The 18,804-nt window shown below is 42.7% G+C and overlaps 1 protein-coding gene across 1 annotated transcript in view; it reads right to left on the reverse strand.

Annotated features, from left to right (window-relative positions):
* LOC142774495 (uncharacterized) overlaps positions 1–17,553 on the reverse strand; it is a 32,687-nt gene extending 15,134 nt beyond the window's left edge. The window contains exon 1 of the mRNA XM_075874829.1: positions 17,368–17,553. Within this exon, the coding sequence (XP_075730944.1) occupies positions 17,368–17,478 (111 nt within the window). The 5' untranslated portion in view covers positions 17,479–17,553. The remainder of the gene's footprint in view (positions 1–17,367) is intronic.
* Positions 17,554–18,804: the final 1,251 nt, after the last annotated feature.

Raw genomic sequence — 18,804 nt, forward strand, 5'->3', positions numbered from 1 at the left:
TCAACAATGCTTTTCATTTTGCGAAGCATTCGTCGCACTGACTGTAGCTATTCGTGAGTGAACCAGATAATCACTCAGAATTTTTATTGAGCTGTTGCTACCAGTGACTGAAAATACGTCACTGATATGGACACTTAAGTTATACAGAAAGCTCTGTATATGCAGAACTTGATGCGTGTGAAATCTCGTCCAGTGTGCTCCCAAAAAACTACTCGGGCTGGGAGCTAAAAACTGTTTCGAAACACCTTATGGTCGATTCATGAAGCTTTAAAAATGGTTATACCACTAACTATTTGAAACGCGAATAGAGTAATGGGTGTCTAGCTTCCGGAAACAAGGCATGATTTCCTACAAGTTTGGGAACACCTAAACACAATAACAACTTGGCTTTGAAAGTTTACAATAGGGCGAAGCTTGTAAGCGGGAGCACCAGCATATAATAAGCATCCAACTTCATAAACAGGCTGAACATACCTGCAGTATATTGATGAAAGCGTTTGCTTTCGCCATCCAAATAGACTACGACCAATCTTGCGCAACAAACCAACCACCCAAACACCTTTGATGCTATGTATTTGGTGTGTGCCTTCCAAGACATAGAGCGGTCGTATAACACACCGAAATATTTTAATAGCAGTACCCGCTGAATATCCTATAGATGATAACAAAGCGAAAAATGAATGGGATCTTTCAAGAGAAATGTCAGCAGGGCGCATTTTCTGACATTCAGATGCAGGTGTATTTCATCAAGCCACCCGTCTAGAGTTGACAAGTATGACTGTAGTACCTGATATAGACTGTTGACACTGTCGGCCACAGCGAAAATGCAATGTGATCCGAATAAACATATGTTTGTACATCCTGAAGACGTGGTGCGGAACTCAATAGTATAATAAATAAAATGGGAGAGAGAACTTCCCCTTGATGAATACCTCTTGTTTGCGCGTACGAAGACGAAGAAATGCTGCTTTGGGAACAATGGAACAGCGCAACGACCTATTTCGCAAGAATTCCTCTTTCTCCTCCTTTTTCACCTCCTCATCATCGTCACCATCATCAGCCTGTCTACGTCCATTACAGGACAAATGCCTCTCCCATGTCCCATGTTTCGCCAGTCAACTCGATCCTGTGCTTGCTGCTGCTATTTCATACCCGCCAAGTTCTTTATCTCATCTGCCTACCTAACTTGCTGTCTCCTCCTAACCTGCTTGCCCTCTCTTGGAATCCTGTTAGTTACCCTTAATGAGCAGCGGTTATCCTGTCTACGCGCTACATGCCTGGCCAATGTCCATTTTCTCTTCTTGATTTCCACTAAGATATACTTAGCCCCTGTTTGTTCTGTGATCCACTCTGTTTTCTTCTTGTATTTTAAGATTACACCTACAATTTTCCTTTCCATTGCTCGCTGCGTCATCCTAAGTTGAAGCAGAACTTCTTTAAGTCTCCAGGTCTCTGCTCTGTAGCTAAGTACCAGAAAGATGCCGCTGTTGTATACCTTCCTATCGAGGGATAGCGGCAATCTACCCGTCATAATTTGAGAGTGCTTGCCAAGTGTGCTCGACGTCATTTTTATTCTTTTAGTTACTCTAATCTCATGGTTCGGCTCCGCGTTTATTACCTGTCCTAGGTACACATAGACTTTTACAAATTTAAGTGCGCTACTACATATCTCGAAGCGCTGCTCTCTTCCTAGGTTGTTGTACATTACTTTGTTTTTCTACAGAATATTTTACGACCTACCTTTTTGGTCTCCTTGTCTAACTCCGTCATCATGAGTTGGAATTCATCCCCAGAGTTACTCAGCAATGAAATGTCATCGGCGCAACGCAGGTTACTAAGGTACTCTCCATAAAATCTTATCCCTAACTCTTCTTACTTTGGGCGTCTGAAAACCTCCTGTAAGCACGCGTTAAATAGCATTGTGAAGATTTTATCGCCCTGTTTTACAGCCTTCTTGAATGGTATTCAGTGTCTTTTTTATGAAGCACTATGGTAGCAGTTGATCCCCTGTATATTTCTTCCAGGATGTTTATATATGCTTCGTTGACGCCCTGATTCCACAGTGTCTGCATGACTGCTGCATGATATTTCGACCGAATGAAACGCCTTCTCGTAATCTATGAGACTATGTATAGTGGTTGGCTGTATTCTGAGCATGTCTCTGTTACCTGATTAATAGTATGAATGTGGTCGATTGTTGAGTAGCGTGCTGGAAATCCCACTTGTTTCTTTGGTTGATTGATTTCTAATGTTGCCTAAATTCTGTTAGAAATTACCTTTCTAAATAGCTTGAATACGACAGAGAGCGAGCTGATAAGCCTATAATTCTTCATGTTTTTGTCATCTCCTTTCTTATGTATTAAGGTGATATTAGCATTCTCCTAAGATTCTCGTACTCTTATCGTCAGGATACACCTTGTAAACAGAATGGCTAGTTTCTTTAACCCAATCTATCCTCCATCTTTCAGCAGATCTTATGCTATCTGATCCTCACCAGCAGCTTTGCGTCTTTGCATGCTCTTCAAGGCTTTTCTGATTTCTAATATTACTGGGAGGTAGGGGTGTCATTTGGGTTACTGCTAGTCCTTATAGTATGTTGCAGCGATGGCTTAGTGGTTAGAGCATCAGCCTTGCATGCAGGAAGTCCGTGGTTCGAATTCCGGTGCCGCGCAGTTCCCAACGCATTAAAAAAATCCGCGTGGTGATGGAACTGCATTATGAGGCCTGGGGTGTGGCCTCACTGGTGACCACCGCCGGTAACGCACTCACTAACCAGAGAAGAATTCGCCAGCCTAGTGCATTATCTGGTCACTACCTTCCACATGCATACATCAAATAACTCACGGCACTCAATCTGCAGTGGCTGTGAAGGAACTGACCATGGCGGTGGTCAGGTCTGCAACGCAGCAGAGGGTGCTAAAAATCTCTGCGTCTGTACAGGCTGTCATAAGCACCTGAACTTGGCAACGTTTAACGCTAGAACCTCATTTATTTAGGCAAGCCTAGCTTTACTATTCGTATAGCTAAAGGATGCAATAAGGCACAGTGAGGTTAAGAGGACAGATGAGGCCTATACAGTGCTACAGAACGGGCACGTCTTGTGCTTTCGTGGCTTGGCTCACAGAAGAAAACTAGGAGTGGGATTTCTTATCCACAGAAACATAGCTGGGAACATAAAAAGTACTATAGCAATAATGAAAGGGTGGTATGTATACTAATTACATTCAGTAAGAGATACAAGATGAAAGTGGTACAGGCTTACGCGCCTACATCCAGCCATGATGGCGCGTAAGTTGAAAGCTTCTATGAAGACGTTGAATCGGCAATGAGTAAGGTAAAAACACAGTGTACTATAGTGATGGGAGACTTCAATGCCAAGGTAGGGAAGTAGCAGGCTGGAGACCAGGCAGTAGGAGATTACGGCATTTGTTACTAGAAATGCCAGAGGGGAGCTAGTAATAGAATGAAATATTTATGGATCTTGAATACATTCTACCGAAAACAAGAGAACCGCAAGTGGATATGGAAGAGCCCTAGAGGTGAAAATAAAAATGAAATATACTTCATACTGAGTGCACACCCAGGCATCATGCAGAGTGTGAAAGTACTCGGCAAGGTACGATGCAGTGGACATAAAATGGTATGGTCTCGAATTAGTAGAAACTTCAACAAGAAATGGCCGATAATAATTCGCAAGAAGCCAATCAATAAGCTAGCACTGAGAGGGAAAGTACAGGAATTCAGAGTCTTGCGTCAGAACAGGTACTCGGCTCTTATCCAGGAAACCTTCCTCAGCGTTGACGCAATGAATGATAATCTAACGAGTATCATTACTGAGTGGGAGTGAAAGTTGAAGGTACAGTAGTTTACAAGACTCTGGCAAGCTGTCCCAGGAAAGGAAGAACATCATTAAGAAGCCTCAAGTACAAAAGAAAAAAAAACAGAGCTGGTAGAGCTTTCGAAGCTGAATAATAAGCGTAAGGTATCCGATGTAAGGAGGTACAACATGGAGAGGATTGAACACGCTCTGAAGAATGAAGGAAACGTCAAAGCAGTGAAGAGGAAACTTGGAATAGGCAAAAATCAGATGTATGCACTAAGGGACAAGAAACGCAAAATAACTAACAATATGAATAAGACAGTTGAAATAGCGGAAGAGTTTTACAGAGATAACCACGACCTTACTGTAAGAATTCCTCAATCCACGCCCAATGTATTTTGGGACTTCATGTAGTGCAACAGGCTATTTAAAACTGCATGCTCAACACTGCCAGGCGTTTTAGCGATGTTAACATGACTAATGCGGCATACTTTCTTTCACGCGGAACTAAGTGAATGCGACTCTCAATACCTATATGTGCCTGCCACATCGAGAATTCTTATCTGAAGCCAGTTTGGGGTGGATTTAGAATATTCTTTTGATAATGAACTTTATTATACCAATGTTTAACACTCGTTCAATCAATTTCACAATATTTGAGGTGAACGCAATTCTAATGTTTTTGAGTTCGTACTCTTTAGTTGGATTTTTAAGCGGTGGTATCACTTTAGCATTTTGCCAAGCTGGTGGATGTCGTGTCATCCTTATTGAGTATTTGATAACATCTAATAAAAACTCTTGATATTTGTTGCTTAACACTTACACTGACGTGACTTCATCAGGGTTCGCAGCCGCTGATGGAATGCTATCTACTACTTCTGTTCAGACCTAAAAGTTTCTAAAAATTTGTGGTCGCTTGGAGCAGGCTTTGGCTGTGACAATAACCAGGAAAAAAAGCGCTGCTCTAACCCCCTACAAATGATATCTAACAAATTTCTGATTTCCTCCGGAGACAAGATAATAGAGTGTGTGCTCATAGCACACGTTATGATTTTCTTTTTACGAAGAAATCTAGAATGCGCACTATATTCAATTTTTTTTTCGTGGGAACTCGCAAAAACTGAGCAAATGCCCGAAACTTTTGGCTTCGTGCTTGTATCTGACAAAGTACTTGGTGAAGAAAGCAAACGCTCCTTAAATTTAGTGTAATATATAAACGCACGCGCTATAAAAGCTACTGAGACTATTGTAGTTATTTTTTCATAAGTAATCGGCATGTGCTCACTGCTTGTTGCGCAGTGACCCCGCACCAAACCGAAATGTTAATGCTGACACTTGCAAAAGTCAGATTCAGTAATGAAGATCTGTGACCTCTCAAGTACGTTGGGCTCCAGTCCCACAAATTGCTGCTGCACACATGAGTTTTTACACCCCATGTGACATGATGGCGGTTGAAATCACCTGCCAATGAAACATTTCTTCCACGCGTGCACATTAGGCTGTCCAATGGTGTGGTTTCAAGTACGCCCGACGGAAAGTAAACATTATTTATTAAAAATGGCTGCCTAGAAGGCCGAGTTATCTTTTAAACGAAAATTTCTTATTCCGAGGGCAGCAGATTTCACGCTACCTTAGCTATGTGGCAAGCGCTATTTGTTAACATTGTCAATATTCCACCACATGTCGAAGGACGGTCTAATCTAAACACACCGTAATTCTTCATATATAAGTTGTCTGAATGAAGCCAAAATTCTTGCAACGAAATTAAATCAGGCTTTAGCTGGAAACTCAGACAGCATAAATAAGTAACTGCCGCAAATATTGAACAACTCCGCTGTATTCTCGCAAAAATGCTATTGATGAAATTGCAAAGACAACTTACAGCAAAATACTCTGCTTAAAAATTTACTGGCTGGAGTCTTTTTTGATTTCGCCTGTGGGGACGCAGAGTTATTAGCACGGTTCAGCAGAGACCGGCTACTTATCTGAGCGCGGGAATCAATTTCCACATCAGAAGAAACATTCGAGTCTAGCAAGGGTTCCTGACCATTAGCTGATGGGCATGCAGCAGAGCAATGACAGCTATGAGAGGCATGCTCCTCATCACCTATCAGATATACTTCATTGGCCATGGGCAGCTCATAAGACTCGAGAAGACAAGTTAGTTTCGGTGTCATAATCTTAGCAACCGGATTGCTTAAAACTTGAGCAATACACTCGGAGATGCTGTGAACTGGTTTTTTCATCACCCTAGCCATAGCTACTCCTACAGCTAACTTGACAGCTTGTGCAATGCTCATTTCCGTGAACGTTTGCAGGCTGCAACGCCAGCATAACCAGACTCTCTTTCCTTGATAATTGTGATTGCCCCCCTCCTGGATCATCACCTTGAGAACTGGCATTTCTTGCTGTCTAATTGAAAAATCTGAGTAGTCCGCAGCATGTTGTCTCCCACACAAACAACACAGGCCATGTTGTGCCGTCTACTCTTGATCTGCGTGGTCTTCGCCACATTCACTGAATCGCCCTTCACAGCAACCGGCACTTTGACTGAAGCTCCAGTAGTTGCCGGCACTGTAATGCACGAGACGTTAAATGATCTGCTCTAAAAAAGAGAAGCCACGCGTAATCGCAGAAGGACATAAAGTGCCAGCAAAAGTCGCAATCACTGACTCTGTTGGGACGCACTTGTTGCCCTAAACTCGAACGCATCGATCAACCGCCACCACGCCTGCCGCAGCAAGCTTCTCTTGGGTTTCAGCAGGGCTCAGCTGTGCGTTTACACCTCATACAAGGCATTTAGTGCAAGTCAGATGAGGTGAAACAAACACACCCACCGGAATTGATGCAAAGGGCAAACATTTTAGAAGATCTCTTACCCATTGCTGGTTTGGCAATCTGCATAATATCCCACTGTGACCAAACTGACGCACTTCAGTTATGATATCCTAGCTTGGGCACACTGCATGAAAGTTTTCTTGAATGGCCTTGGGGTCATTCAACTTAATTAAGTGACCACCTAAAAGTACCAGGGTGAGAAGAATGCTGCTCACACTACTGCGGAGAAATATGTCAAAAGAAAGGCTTTCACGCCACAGAGAGGCCGTCCATGAAGAACAGTCCTGACCACGAGAATTCTTAGACATCAGTGCACCTTCAAATAAGTTAAAAACAAAAAGAATCTTGTCCAGCTTTGAATTTAAAAAATGCGCTACAGATCTTAGTAAACAAGAATATCCGGTACTTAACAAATCAAACTATCAAGGCTCGCTCCAAAGCAGAACGCAAAACGCGGAACGGCGACAGGTGGTTAAATGAACCACGGGGGTCACGGTAAGAAAGAACAGGCATTCATGGCTCTGAAGACGACGATGTAACCTTGCTATGGTTGTTTGGTCAAGTGTAAAAACGAATACGAGATTTCTTCCTTGCATCCACAAGTGAACTGTGATGTGTAAATAATAGGAAGTTCGACGTTTCCGTGCGAGATGACATATAACAGCTACATCTAGCTAAGCATTGTGATACATAGCGCAACGAGAAGAACTTTCCGGAGAGCGTATTTTATGGATATGATAACAATACGCAATAACAAAACCGAGGCTGTAGGCAAGTCGCAAACGGTACATCCACCCCACCCCCTCCTATCAGCTATACATAGATATAGATAGAAAGGTGCTGGTAGAAAGGTGGAGTCCTTATGAAAGCCTGTAAGGTGAAATGAGGTTGGCTGCTCAGAGCAGTACTTATCAATTTGTACAACAAATTTATGGGTATACATTGCAATTAAAGCAGGGGCCAGCAGTTTGTCGTCACACCAAACAACTGAGTGATGTTCTCATTACATACGCAGAATACGCGTGGCTGCATAATACTGTGACAGCAGCATTGCTCCTTCACGTGCTTTTCTTTTCACAAATGTGTTTGTGAAATGGAAACAGTAGAGCATTTTTGCACAAGAGGCGATATTTAGGAATCAACGTGTACTGCATGTATGCCAACAAATGCACTAAACTTGAGAAATTCCCAGATACTCATGATGTTTGTTATAGAAGAGATTTAGATGCCGCGGGAAGCGTTTCTCGTACCTGAAATTGATAGTGTTACGATAACTGTAGCACGTGAAAACGATCATTCACCTTTTAAGCATGGCTGCTAACGGGAAAAAAAGTTGACATAGTTGGTACAGCTTTGTTATAAAATAAGGTAGCCATGCTGACGTAGACACAAGAGAATGTATTCGTTTTTCTGTATTTTACCTTGAGTGCGTCTCAATACGCTAAGTTTTATCTTGTACTTCTACTAGTGTCGCAATTATAATGCGTCAAGCAAAAAAAAAAAAGAGATGGAAAAAATTCCAGATACATTGAAGAGACTTTACAATCGCTGTTGGTTGGAGGGTGGGGTCCCAAGGCAGTGGCTTAGGCCTTCCTCAAGACAGAAGACTTTCAACTATTTCTACTTCTCACAAACATTGTCTTAGGGATCTGGGCTCTACTTTAAGCAGTGTGGTACTCATAAATATGATGGTGATGGCGTCTCTGCAATGGGTCATACCCACTCAGGGGCATTGGCCTAGAATTTATTGTACGAATCGTTTAGACATAATAAGTGGTAACTATTTATAACGAAACAAAAAATACTTTTTCTCTTTAGTTGTTTATTTTCCTTTATCGGTAGTTTTCTTTATTAAGTTTTGTACAGGCACCTTATCTTTATTACCCATCTTTCGCAGCACAGGATAACACCCCATTTAGTAATTGGCTGACACTCTTGCCTAACCTTCCGCCTTCCTTACTCCTGGTACCAAGTCATGTATATTTCATTCAGAACGAATATGGATAGACACTTTTTGGATGCCGGCACCCATTTAACAGCTTGAATGCACTGTGTAACTAGGCTGCACAAATCGTGTATTCTGGAGAGTGCGAGATAATGAGTGGTTGCTCTGTAATACGCCACAATTGTGATGTGAATTAAAATTGGCCTTGGCCGAATAGTTCAGAACAGGCTTACATAACTTTGTCACTACCTTACTACTCCGCTGTTTCGGCGTTCTAAGGATATTATTTTCCAAATGCGAAGCATTTATTAGCGAACTTCGGCGACTTTGAGTCTATCTATCTATCTATCTATCTATCTATCTATCTATCTATCTATCTATCTATCTATCTATCTATCTATCTATCTATCTATCTATCTGTCTGTCTGTCTGTCTGTCTGTCTGTCTGTCTGTCTGTCTGTCTGTCTGTCTGTCTGTCTGTCTGTCTGTCTGTCTGTCTGTCTGTCTGTCTGTCTGTCTGTCTAGCCGCTTACGTTTTGGTGCCCTCCTGGTCACCCGCTTAACATGGCGTGAACCAAAATTAGCATGGGAGGATAAGATGGTTTGACGAATACGACGAGCTGGTCAAGACATAATTAATGTGACAATCCCGTCGCGTACGTAGTCGAACACTTCCCGCCAGACAGTGGCACATACCCACGGATGGGTATGTGCTGCTGGTATGCGGTATGTGCCACAGGTGATAGACACTTGGTATCCACCCACGAACGACGAGAACACACACGGGCAATTTTAACGCGTGAGAGTTAGGCAATACGCTACATAGGTAGCGTCGACCCTACGAAGGAAAAGAATAAATGTCAGTGCTAAAAAAACCTGGTATAGGCAGCGTTGACCCCCGCCGAATGCTAACACTAAATTTCTGGGTCCCAGCACGATTAGAACCCAAGCATTCTGCGTGGCAGTCAAGCATTCTACCACAAAGATACGCCAGGTCTTGGAACTACTTTTCAAATAGACGCTAATCTTCATGAAAAGTCAATAGTGTTTGCAGTGCTGCATACCCAATTTCGTAAACATTACATATGTGCTACTTTGATACAGCCCTTACGTCGCGTTGACGTCAATTGTGGTTAGGTGTCATGCGCCGAGGTTGATTTGTTTAGCAGTGTCCAGGACCAACATCTTCACGAGCATCAGCGCTTCATACGAGCTGCTGGTGTTGCTAATACGCATGTTTCAGTTGACATCTTTGTGCAGGTGTCAACAAGTGGTTATATAAATATCTGCAACTCTTCAACATTTGTCTGTGCGTGCAACATTTGTACATATATTTAGCGTCATTTCATGACGTGTCTCTCAATAAAAAAATTGCGACACGGCCACTTTCCTTCCGCATGTTCGCATAACTTCGATTCACAGGTACGTGGAACTGCCGAATTTTTCAAGAACACACTCACTAACATAGCATAATGCAGATAGCGCCTGCTTGCACGACTTCGTTCTCAACAAGTCACGTCTGTACGCGCTGTTATATTGTCGTCAACGGTATACCTTTAAGACAAAAACTCCGAACTTTATAGGACTGTGATGAAGACAGATCATTCTAAGAACAAGTTAGTTGATGTACCGACCTCGCAACCACGCAAGGCGTCGCAAGAGATGGATAATAATGTTTAAGGCAGCTTTCGCAAGAGGACGACCTACACGATGGCAGACATTTGTCATCTTAAACCATAGTTCTTTTGCAATGCCGCTCTTCCTTAGTTGGTTTTGTTTCACCTGAATTCACAACAATGATAGTTGTGACGTGAGTAGTCATTTTGCCAGCGCTAAACTTACTTGAAACAAACATTGTTATTTTGTTATGACAGCTTTTCTTGTTTTACGCAAATGACGAGAGTTGACCCAATGGCGTTGAATGAACATCGCCAATACTCCATTGCAACACGTGAAATGCATGCTCTCATCAAATGCTGTGTAATGCATTGGTATGGTTTTTCTAGAATTTTAATAGTCACGCTTTGAACAGTCTTGCTTATATATGTCAAAGTGCGTGGTCTGGGTGTTCTGCCCCAATATGCAACTTTCCTATGCTCTTTAGTAAGGTCTTTTTGCCCGTTTAATCAAAGCCTTAAATTCCCCCCCTCCCCCACCTACCCAACACTTGGTGCCAATGTTCGAAACTGGCGAGAAGCATGGACTACTTCAAATGAACTAGTCGAATGATAAATAAGGAAACGACATTAGGAGAACTAAATGGAGATAAACACAGATCAGGATACATATCAATTTATAAATACGAACCTCGGTATATACAGGGTGTTTTTAGGAAACGCAGATGTTTTTAAAGAAATTCTATCACTGTCGGGATTGTGTGCTTATCCGTCAAGAACTCTACATCCTGGCGGAAATTATTTGCCCCAGTTAAAGAAGCATAGAGACGACTAAAAAAAGAAAAACTTCGAAAAACATGTTTTAATTATTGACTTGGAGGCTGTTTATATTTATAGTAAATGCGAATATTGTACTGTATGCCAATTTTTCTTCCTTCCTTAAAATAAAAAAGCTACACGTAAGTTGAGATGGTCCTAAATTTCAATGGCGATATCGAAACAGACCGCACTTGGTGTACAAGAGACCCCATCACTCCGTTAGGCTAGACAAATAAATCGTGCTTACGCAAAATTTCTGTAAAAAAGTTTCGTCAGACAAGATGACCGAGTGACAAGTGTAATTGAGTAGATATGAAAAGCTGCGCACGTTTCTAGACCTTTAAGGGCCTTGCAAGTCGTTCGCGAAACCCTTCAAACCCTCAAATGCATACTGACACTGATATTCTAGTTGCCTTTTATTCGCGCTAATGAAGCGCCATGCCTTCAGGAGCCTAGAAAACCAACTACCAAACTTGACTGCACCCTGAAAAAGCTTTTGAAACAGTAGATTTTCTTATGCTAGTCACGGTTTCTACTGCACTCTGATGCCCCGCCGCAGTGGTTTAGTGGCTAAGGTACTCTGCTGCTGACCCGCAGGTCGCGGGTTCGAATCCCGGCTGTGGCGGCTGCATTTCCGATGGAGGCGGAAAGGTTGAAGGCTCGTGCGCTCAGATTTGGGTGCATGTTAAAGAACCCCAGGTGGTCGAAATTGCCGGAGCCCTCCACTATGGCGTCTCTCATAATCATGTGGTGGTTTTGGTACGTTAAACCCCACATATCACATATCATTACTGCACTCTGATGTATCAACATGATATGACCTTTTCGTCTCGTGCCCGCGCAAAACATTGGTACGTCTGTACAGTAACTTCACACTGTGACTCTGTCGGTGACGCACAAGCAGCCATTTTGCATGTTATAGTGACGCACAAGTGGCTGGAAGTTTGGTAACTGACGTCATCACAACCAGCCAGACTGCTGAGTGAGGTCAGCAGAATTAGTACTGTATTCGGACGTGAAGCATTTGTAAGCAGACTACAAGCAAGCAATCAATCAATATATATAAATAAATAAATAAATAAATGAATATATATATATATATATATATATATATATATATATATATATATATATATATATATATATATATATATATATATATACATACATATATATATATAGATTCGCACTTGCTCAGTGCCATCTCTGTTCACAGCAGACCTGCATGACAGACAAAAGTCGCCTAAAAAATGGCCCCAGCACTCTTTGGGCTTTCGTAGGTCGATCGCATGTCTCGTGACCGAGAACTTAAGCGTAAAAAAAGTCAAGGTTTTCAATATAAAAGATTAGCACAGACAGATGTGCACAAGGCACCTGAAACCAGCCGCATGTCTGAAGTCATTTCTCAAGGCAGATGATTGCCTCTAACTAATCACAAACATTTTGCAAAGTAATCAATTGACAAATAAATCACCGTGTTGATCAACATTTTGAAACACTTTTGCCGTGCACATATTGATCAGAGTCCGATACATTGGAAATCGGATGTCTCCCCGGACTAAAACCAATTATTAAAATTCTGCTATGAATAAATAACGCCACCGCAACAAGAGCATGAATTCTCAGGTGTGCTGTGAGTACACAGAAAAGCGGCCCGATTTAAAGACTCACTCAGCTAGGACGCAGCTGCTGTGCTGGCGTTACGCAACACCTGCTAAGCGAGCATGAAACATTGACGCGATTGTTATGCTGGCTTCAAGCAACCTTTCGCTACAGGGTATCGTGTCTGAAAGTTTACTGGACATAATATCGCAGTATTTTGACACAATAGGATTAAATGTTTACGTGTTCATGATAAAAAGAGCTGTAAATTAGCACAAGGGATGTTCAGTCTGGATACCTTTTTTTAAACATGTTGGCAGGCGAAGGGGTTATTTGCGTTGCTAGGACGATCATTCTTCGTTTTCGACAAAACTTTCGAAGTATACACTTTATTTCACCCGAACAGTTTATTTTTACTGCGCTTTCTTTCATAGCCTTATATAATATTTGTGGCGCAACTCAGAGAAGCAAAATTCCCGGAGCCCTCCACTTCGGCGTCTCTCATAATCATATGGTGGTTTTGGGACGTTAAACTCCACATATCAATCAACTCAGAGAAGGAAAGAAAAGGTTAAGACAGGATAGAGCGTCAGAATTCGTCATTGCACTGGAAATGTCACGTGGCCAAAGATGTATATATGAAGGGCGAATTTTCTATAAACAAACTAGTTGCTAGGCTGGCGCCCCATCCTGTCTCTTTCTTTACCTTCATTTCTTGAGTTGCACCGCAAACCTTATTTTAAGCTTTGAGTTACCAACTCACCCAAGAAACAGCACTCTCAAGTTTTCTTTAAATTTATCGTGCGTCGGCTGGTTCTATCGAGATCACCACCAAAACAACTTGCCGAGGCTCAATATTTCTACAGCAAGCCAAACAGAATAGGACTAAATTTGGGCGCTGGGCGCTGCTACTGCAGCAGCTGCTACTTTTTTCTAATTATTTTGATGACATTGCGAAGCATTCAAGTTCATTCCTATTAAATGCGAAGCATTTCTCAGTGAACTTCGGCGACTTTGAGCGTATCTATCTATCTATCTATCTATCTATCTATCTATCTATCTATCTATCTATCTATCTATCTATCTATCTATCTATCTATCTATCTATCTATCTATCTATCTATTCGCTTACGTATGGGTGCTCTCGTGGTGACCTGTTTAACTTGGCGTTCACCAAAATTAGCATGGGAGGGTAAGATGGCTTTACGAATGGCTTGAGCTGGTCAAGACAAATATTGTCACAATACCGTCGCGTACGTCGTCAAACGCTTCGCGCCAGACAGTGGCACATACCCACGGGTGAGTATATGTGCCGCTGGTATGGAGATATGTGCCACAGGGGGTTGACAATTAGTGCCTACTCAGGAACGACAACAACACACATAGGAAGTTTGAACGCGCGAGCGTTAAGAAATACCCGACATTGGTATCATTGACCCGACAAATGCAAAGAATAATTGTCAGGGCGCCAGCTGGAATTAAATCCATGCATTATGCGTGACAATAAAGCATTTTACCACAGAGCAACGCGAAGTCTCGGAACTACTGTTCAAATAAACGCTAATCTTCGTGAAACGACAATAGTGGCTGCAGTTCTGCCTACCCAATTTTCCATCATTGCATAGGTACTCCTTTTGATACAGCCGTCACTTCGGGTTAGTGTCACTTGTGGTTAGTTGCCATGCACTGAAGTTGATTCTCGTAGCAGTGTCCAGGACCAGCATCTACACGAGCATCAGCGCTTCATACCAGTTTCCGGTGTTGCTAATACGCAAGTACCAGTTCGCATCGTTGCGCATGTACAAACAACTGGTTATATAAACAACTGCAACTTTTCAAAATAAGCGTGTACGTGCAACATTTGTACATATATTTAGCGTTACTTCCTGACGTGTCGCTCAATAAAAAAATGGCAACATGGTCACCTTCTCTTCGCATGCTTCGCATAGCGTCAATTCCTATGTACGTGGGATCTGCCGAATTTTATTTTCAAGTAATGTTTGTTTATTCAGGGCAAGCGAGAATTAGATCCTACAGTAAGCAACGAATGCAGGACTATTTGTTATTTGTTGCGCAAATATATTACGTTAAGAACGCAAGAATGGTTAAACGAATAAAGTTGCTGTGCTAATTATACAGTGTATAAGCAAAACAATACGCAAACTAAAAGATGATGACGTAGAAGGTATGCATAAAGAATATCAAAAAATACACGCACGCTTTATCCACCACATAAAGTATCTGTGTAGTCTTATTTCGCTTTCGGAAGCACTCTTCCTTTCAGTACAAGCCTGCAAGCAGAAATAGTGTGTAGTCTACTCACTGTCGATGTAACATTCTTTATAACAAGTGAACACGAACTATGACTTGTTCACCTATAAGATACATGTGCAGCGGATGCTTGATTCAGTGAAAACACCTGGAGGTGACCCGTTATTTCTTGATCCCGATGTTTCGTAGTAGCACTTGCACATCGGCGATATTATGCCTTGATGTGTGTCTTGGGTTAACTGTGTGTTTGGGGGCACTGCTGAATTGGTTCCCAGAAGCCAAGTAGAAAGAAGCCCGTAGTAAAGATCTGTTTTACCAGCTGTCGCGAAGATCACAGCTCCTCAAATGGTAACAGCGTACTATTTCATTCAACTCCATGAAATAATTTTCAATAGTTACTCAGACAGTTATATGGTACCCATGAGTATCTGTGCTTTCGTACTGCAGTTTCATGTGTATTACGTTAAATTCAACCAGAACTATCGATATGATATCAGTTTGTTTGCAATACTTTTCTGAACACTCTGGTCAGTACTCAGATGGAAGTGCTTGAAAAGGAAAAAAAAAAGAAGGATTTGACTATACTCATGTTGCTAAAAAAGAAGAGCACGCGATCTCATTGACAATGAAACAAACAAATTGTTCGTTAGTTGTGTTGAAACATAATAGCTAAATGGGTGAATGCATGGTATTATGAGAACTAACCTACACGATGCCATAGAAAGTATAAAAGATGTTGTTCTAAGTAATTGTATTGTAAATAAATGTCAAAAAAGAAAAGTTGACGAAAGCCGGGGGCAGGGGCCAAACCTGTCACTTTCGAGTAAGGTGTTCGATGCTCAACAAACTGAGCATAAACGGCGGCTATCTCTGCCCCCCCCCCCCTCGTGTACTTTATACGGTGCATATGGGAATCTAAACGCCGCTGTAGACATCGCAGCGAGAGGGGAACATTACTTTGACCTCTTATCGTCAGGTAGGACGTGAACATATTACGAGCTGGCCGCTGACTCATAATCTCTCGCGTACTTCCTGAACGTATCGTCTTACAAAATGAGACCCTCGCTATGAAGGAAGGAAACTGTAAGTTAATGAGCGCGTTTTCTTTGTTAGGCATAATACTCTTAAGAAATAACAGATAATAATGTAATGAAATGTATAAGGTGTGTCATAAAACGTGGTTATGTTCTACGCAACTGTTCTCCCATCAATTCAGCTCATCGCATCTCTCAACGCATCAGCCATGAGAACGCCGTATACCCTCCCGTGCCCGCACTGCCACGCATCTTCCATCATTCATTGCCAAGACTGCCACCGAATAGAGCAATCTTCCCGCACAAAACGTCTTTCACATCAGCCATTACTCATTTCAAGAACTCCGTTGAGTCACGTTTTGTAAATATTACCTAACGTGTTTGTTTTCCCCACTGTTCATGTAAAACCCTGTGATGTGTACAGCGTCCTAGAGAATTTTTAAATAAATCAGTGAATGAATATTACAAGTAACTGCAATGCAAATGTAAAAAGAAATGGCAACATATCCATGGAGTGGGGGATGGATAGTGGGGCGAAGCATCCGTCCGTCCATTTGTTCTTGCTTCCGTCCATTTACGCGTACGTCTGTGTGGCCGCCCGTCCGTCCATCCGTCCGTCCGTGCGTGCGTCTGTTCGTGCGTCCGCACGTTCATCTGTGCGTCCGTCCCTGATTTTGTCCATGCATCCGCTCCTGTGTGTGTCCATGCGTCCGTCCGTCGATGCAGCCATCCGAGCGTCCGTCCATGCATCTATCTGTGTGTCCATTCGTCCACCCATTTAACACTCCAAGTACCACCATCTCGCATCTTTTCATCATATATTCCTCATGTAGAAGCACGACCATCCAGCGGACATTCCAAGGACTGAACGAAACGAGGCACACGCATACTTTCTTACGGCTTGCGCTTCGTGTCTACTTCCTACCTTTAACCACCTCGAGTTCATGGTATAGACTAGTTCACTGTATTCATGGCAGTGCGGCCCAACACTTGTTTAATCTTTCTAAGACCTAGGAGGGTAAGCCCAGCGAGTATAACGTAGCAACCCTTTCTTGTCTTCTGTGCGTTGTTGAACAATAAAAAATTTGCAGCGTGCGCGTTAACTAAAGCCGAATTCTCCTGTCTCTCATTCTCCCTTAGCAGCCATAGGCATGTACAGTGAGCACTATCTTTTATTGTTCAACAACGCACAGAGGAAATCTCTCACCGGCACCACCTTGGAGGTCAAAAAGTTATACTTGTTACACACTACTACAACGGCTACGAGGGACGAACAGGTGCCGCTATAAAAAGCTTCACCCCTAAAAACTAAAACTGGACTTAAAGATGATTTGCCACCGGCAAGGAGCAAACCTGCGACATTCTGGTGGTAAGTGCGACATGACTTGTGGCGAGAAAAGATAAAACATGTATGTCTCTTACAGCTTTGACGTCTTGCGACAAGGAGAACCGAGGATCATCCTCTATTGGTAGCTCTATTAAGTTAAATGCACTCGCCACAGAACAGAGAGCGAGTAGGACGAGCATGGCCATGATGTCGTGCGTTCCGGAGCACAATACCAACTGGTCTAAAAGTGCTGGGGTAAGAAAGGCATCACCATGCACTAAGCCCAGCGCCTACCAGTGGAATTCATTGTAATACTGAACAATGAGCAGAGAGGAGACAATCGCTTGCTTGCAATTGCGCTTATTCTTGGGAACGGACACAAACATCTGCCCTACGCAAATATTACCTGGAGGGAACCACAGTCGAATAATATGGCGCATATGTAGAAGTAAGAAATAAAGGTGATTGTTTGTGGGGCTCGATGACTTGTCATCAGAGCGAAAGTTGTTCTGAGATCACAAGTGCCGATTCTCGCGCTGTAGTTGTCCGCCACGACCACCGCCGATGTGCTTAACTACTGTCGTGCGAAATAAGTACGAAAAAAAACATGGTTGATCCCTTCGTCATACGAATCGGTATAACACGAGAGTGAAATTTGTTCTTACAGGAGTGGTTGAATCATTACCGTACATTTCTACGAGAGAGCTTACACAATATCCCTTGATATTCACAGTTGAACGTGAACGCACGCTGACGCTTACTGATAAATCTTCATTCCAACGCCCAACGTCAACGATCAATTTTTAAAGAAACCCTTGTTGTCATAGATGCTTGTGGCAGCTGCACCCGTTGACGGTGAGAAAAGAATCAGAGCAAGCGGTATGACAGCTAGGAGAGCTGTTACTTAATGGACACAGAACTTTGTCTAAATTCGCGTACTCGCAGCATAAGAAACGCAACCCACATAATGCCTACGCTCCTGGAGGGCCGCAATATTTCGTGGAGCGAACATAAGTAGAAAACGCTGAATTAGCCGGCCCACGAAAAGCACCAATGGCTTGCCCTGCCGACGCTGACACCTGAAACCTCGCCTTTAGCCATAGTAGCCCAGCCACCTTTTACTCGGAAGTGTTTTATGCCAGGGTGCACAAAAGCATTCGGTACGTATTTCCGTCACGGATATGACGTTGCAGAATAAGCGTTATAAAACGAAAAAGAATTAAAATGACCCCTAATCTGCATGCTACACCGAAACTATCGAAAGGCGATAGTCTTGCGTCTGAAGAGAGTGAACAAGACGTTTGTTTGATGTTCTGCGCAAGAAAATCAGTGAATGGTATTCTGGAGGCGACGCGTTAGAGTGCCTCCTTCTTGTAGCGGAGGCGAATGAGCACAACGAGCCACGTTAGGCACGAGCGCCATCCGGCATGTATCTTTGAAAACGAAGGTGTGCGCGCCCACGGAAAAAGATGTGCGCCTGTCTCGGAGGTGATAAGGTGTACCACCGTGTCGTGGTAGCAAAGCGTTGGAAA

Source organism: Rhipicephalus microplus, chromosome 10 (assembly GCF_043290135.1).
Source record: "Rhipicephalus microplus isolate Deutch F79 chromosome 10, USDA_Rmic, whole genome shotgun sequence".
NCBI lineage: Eukaryota > Metazoa > Arthropoda > Arachnida > Ixodida > Ixodidae > Rhipicephalus > Rhipicephalus microplus.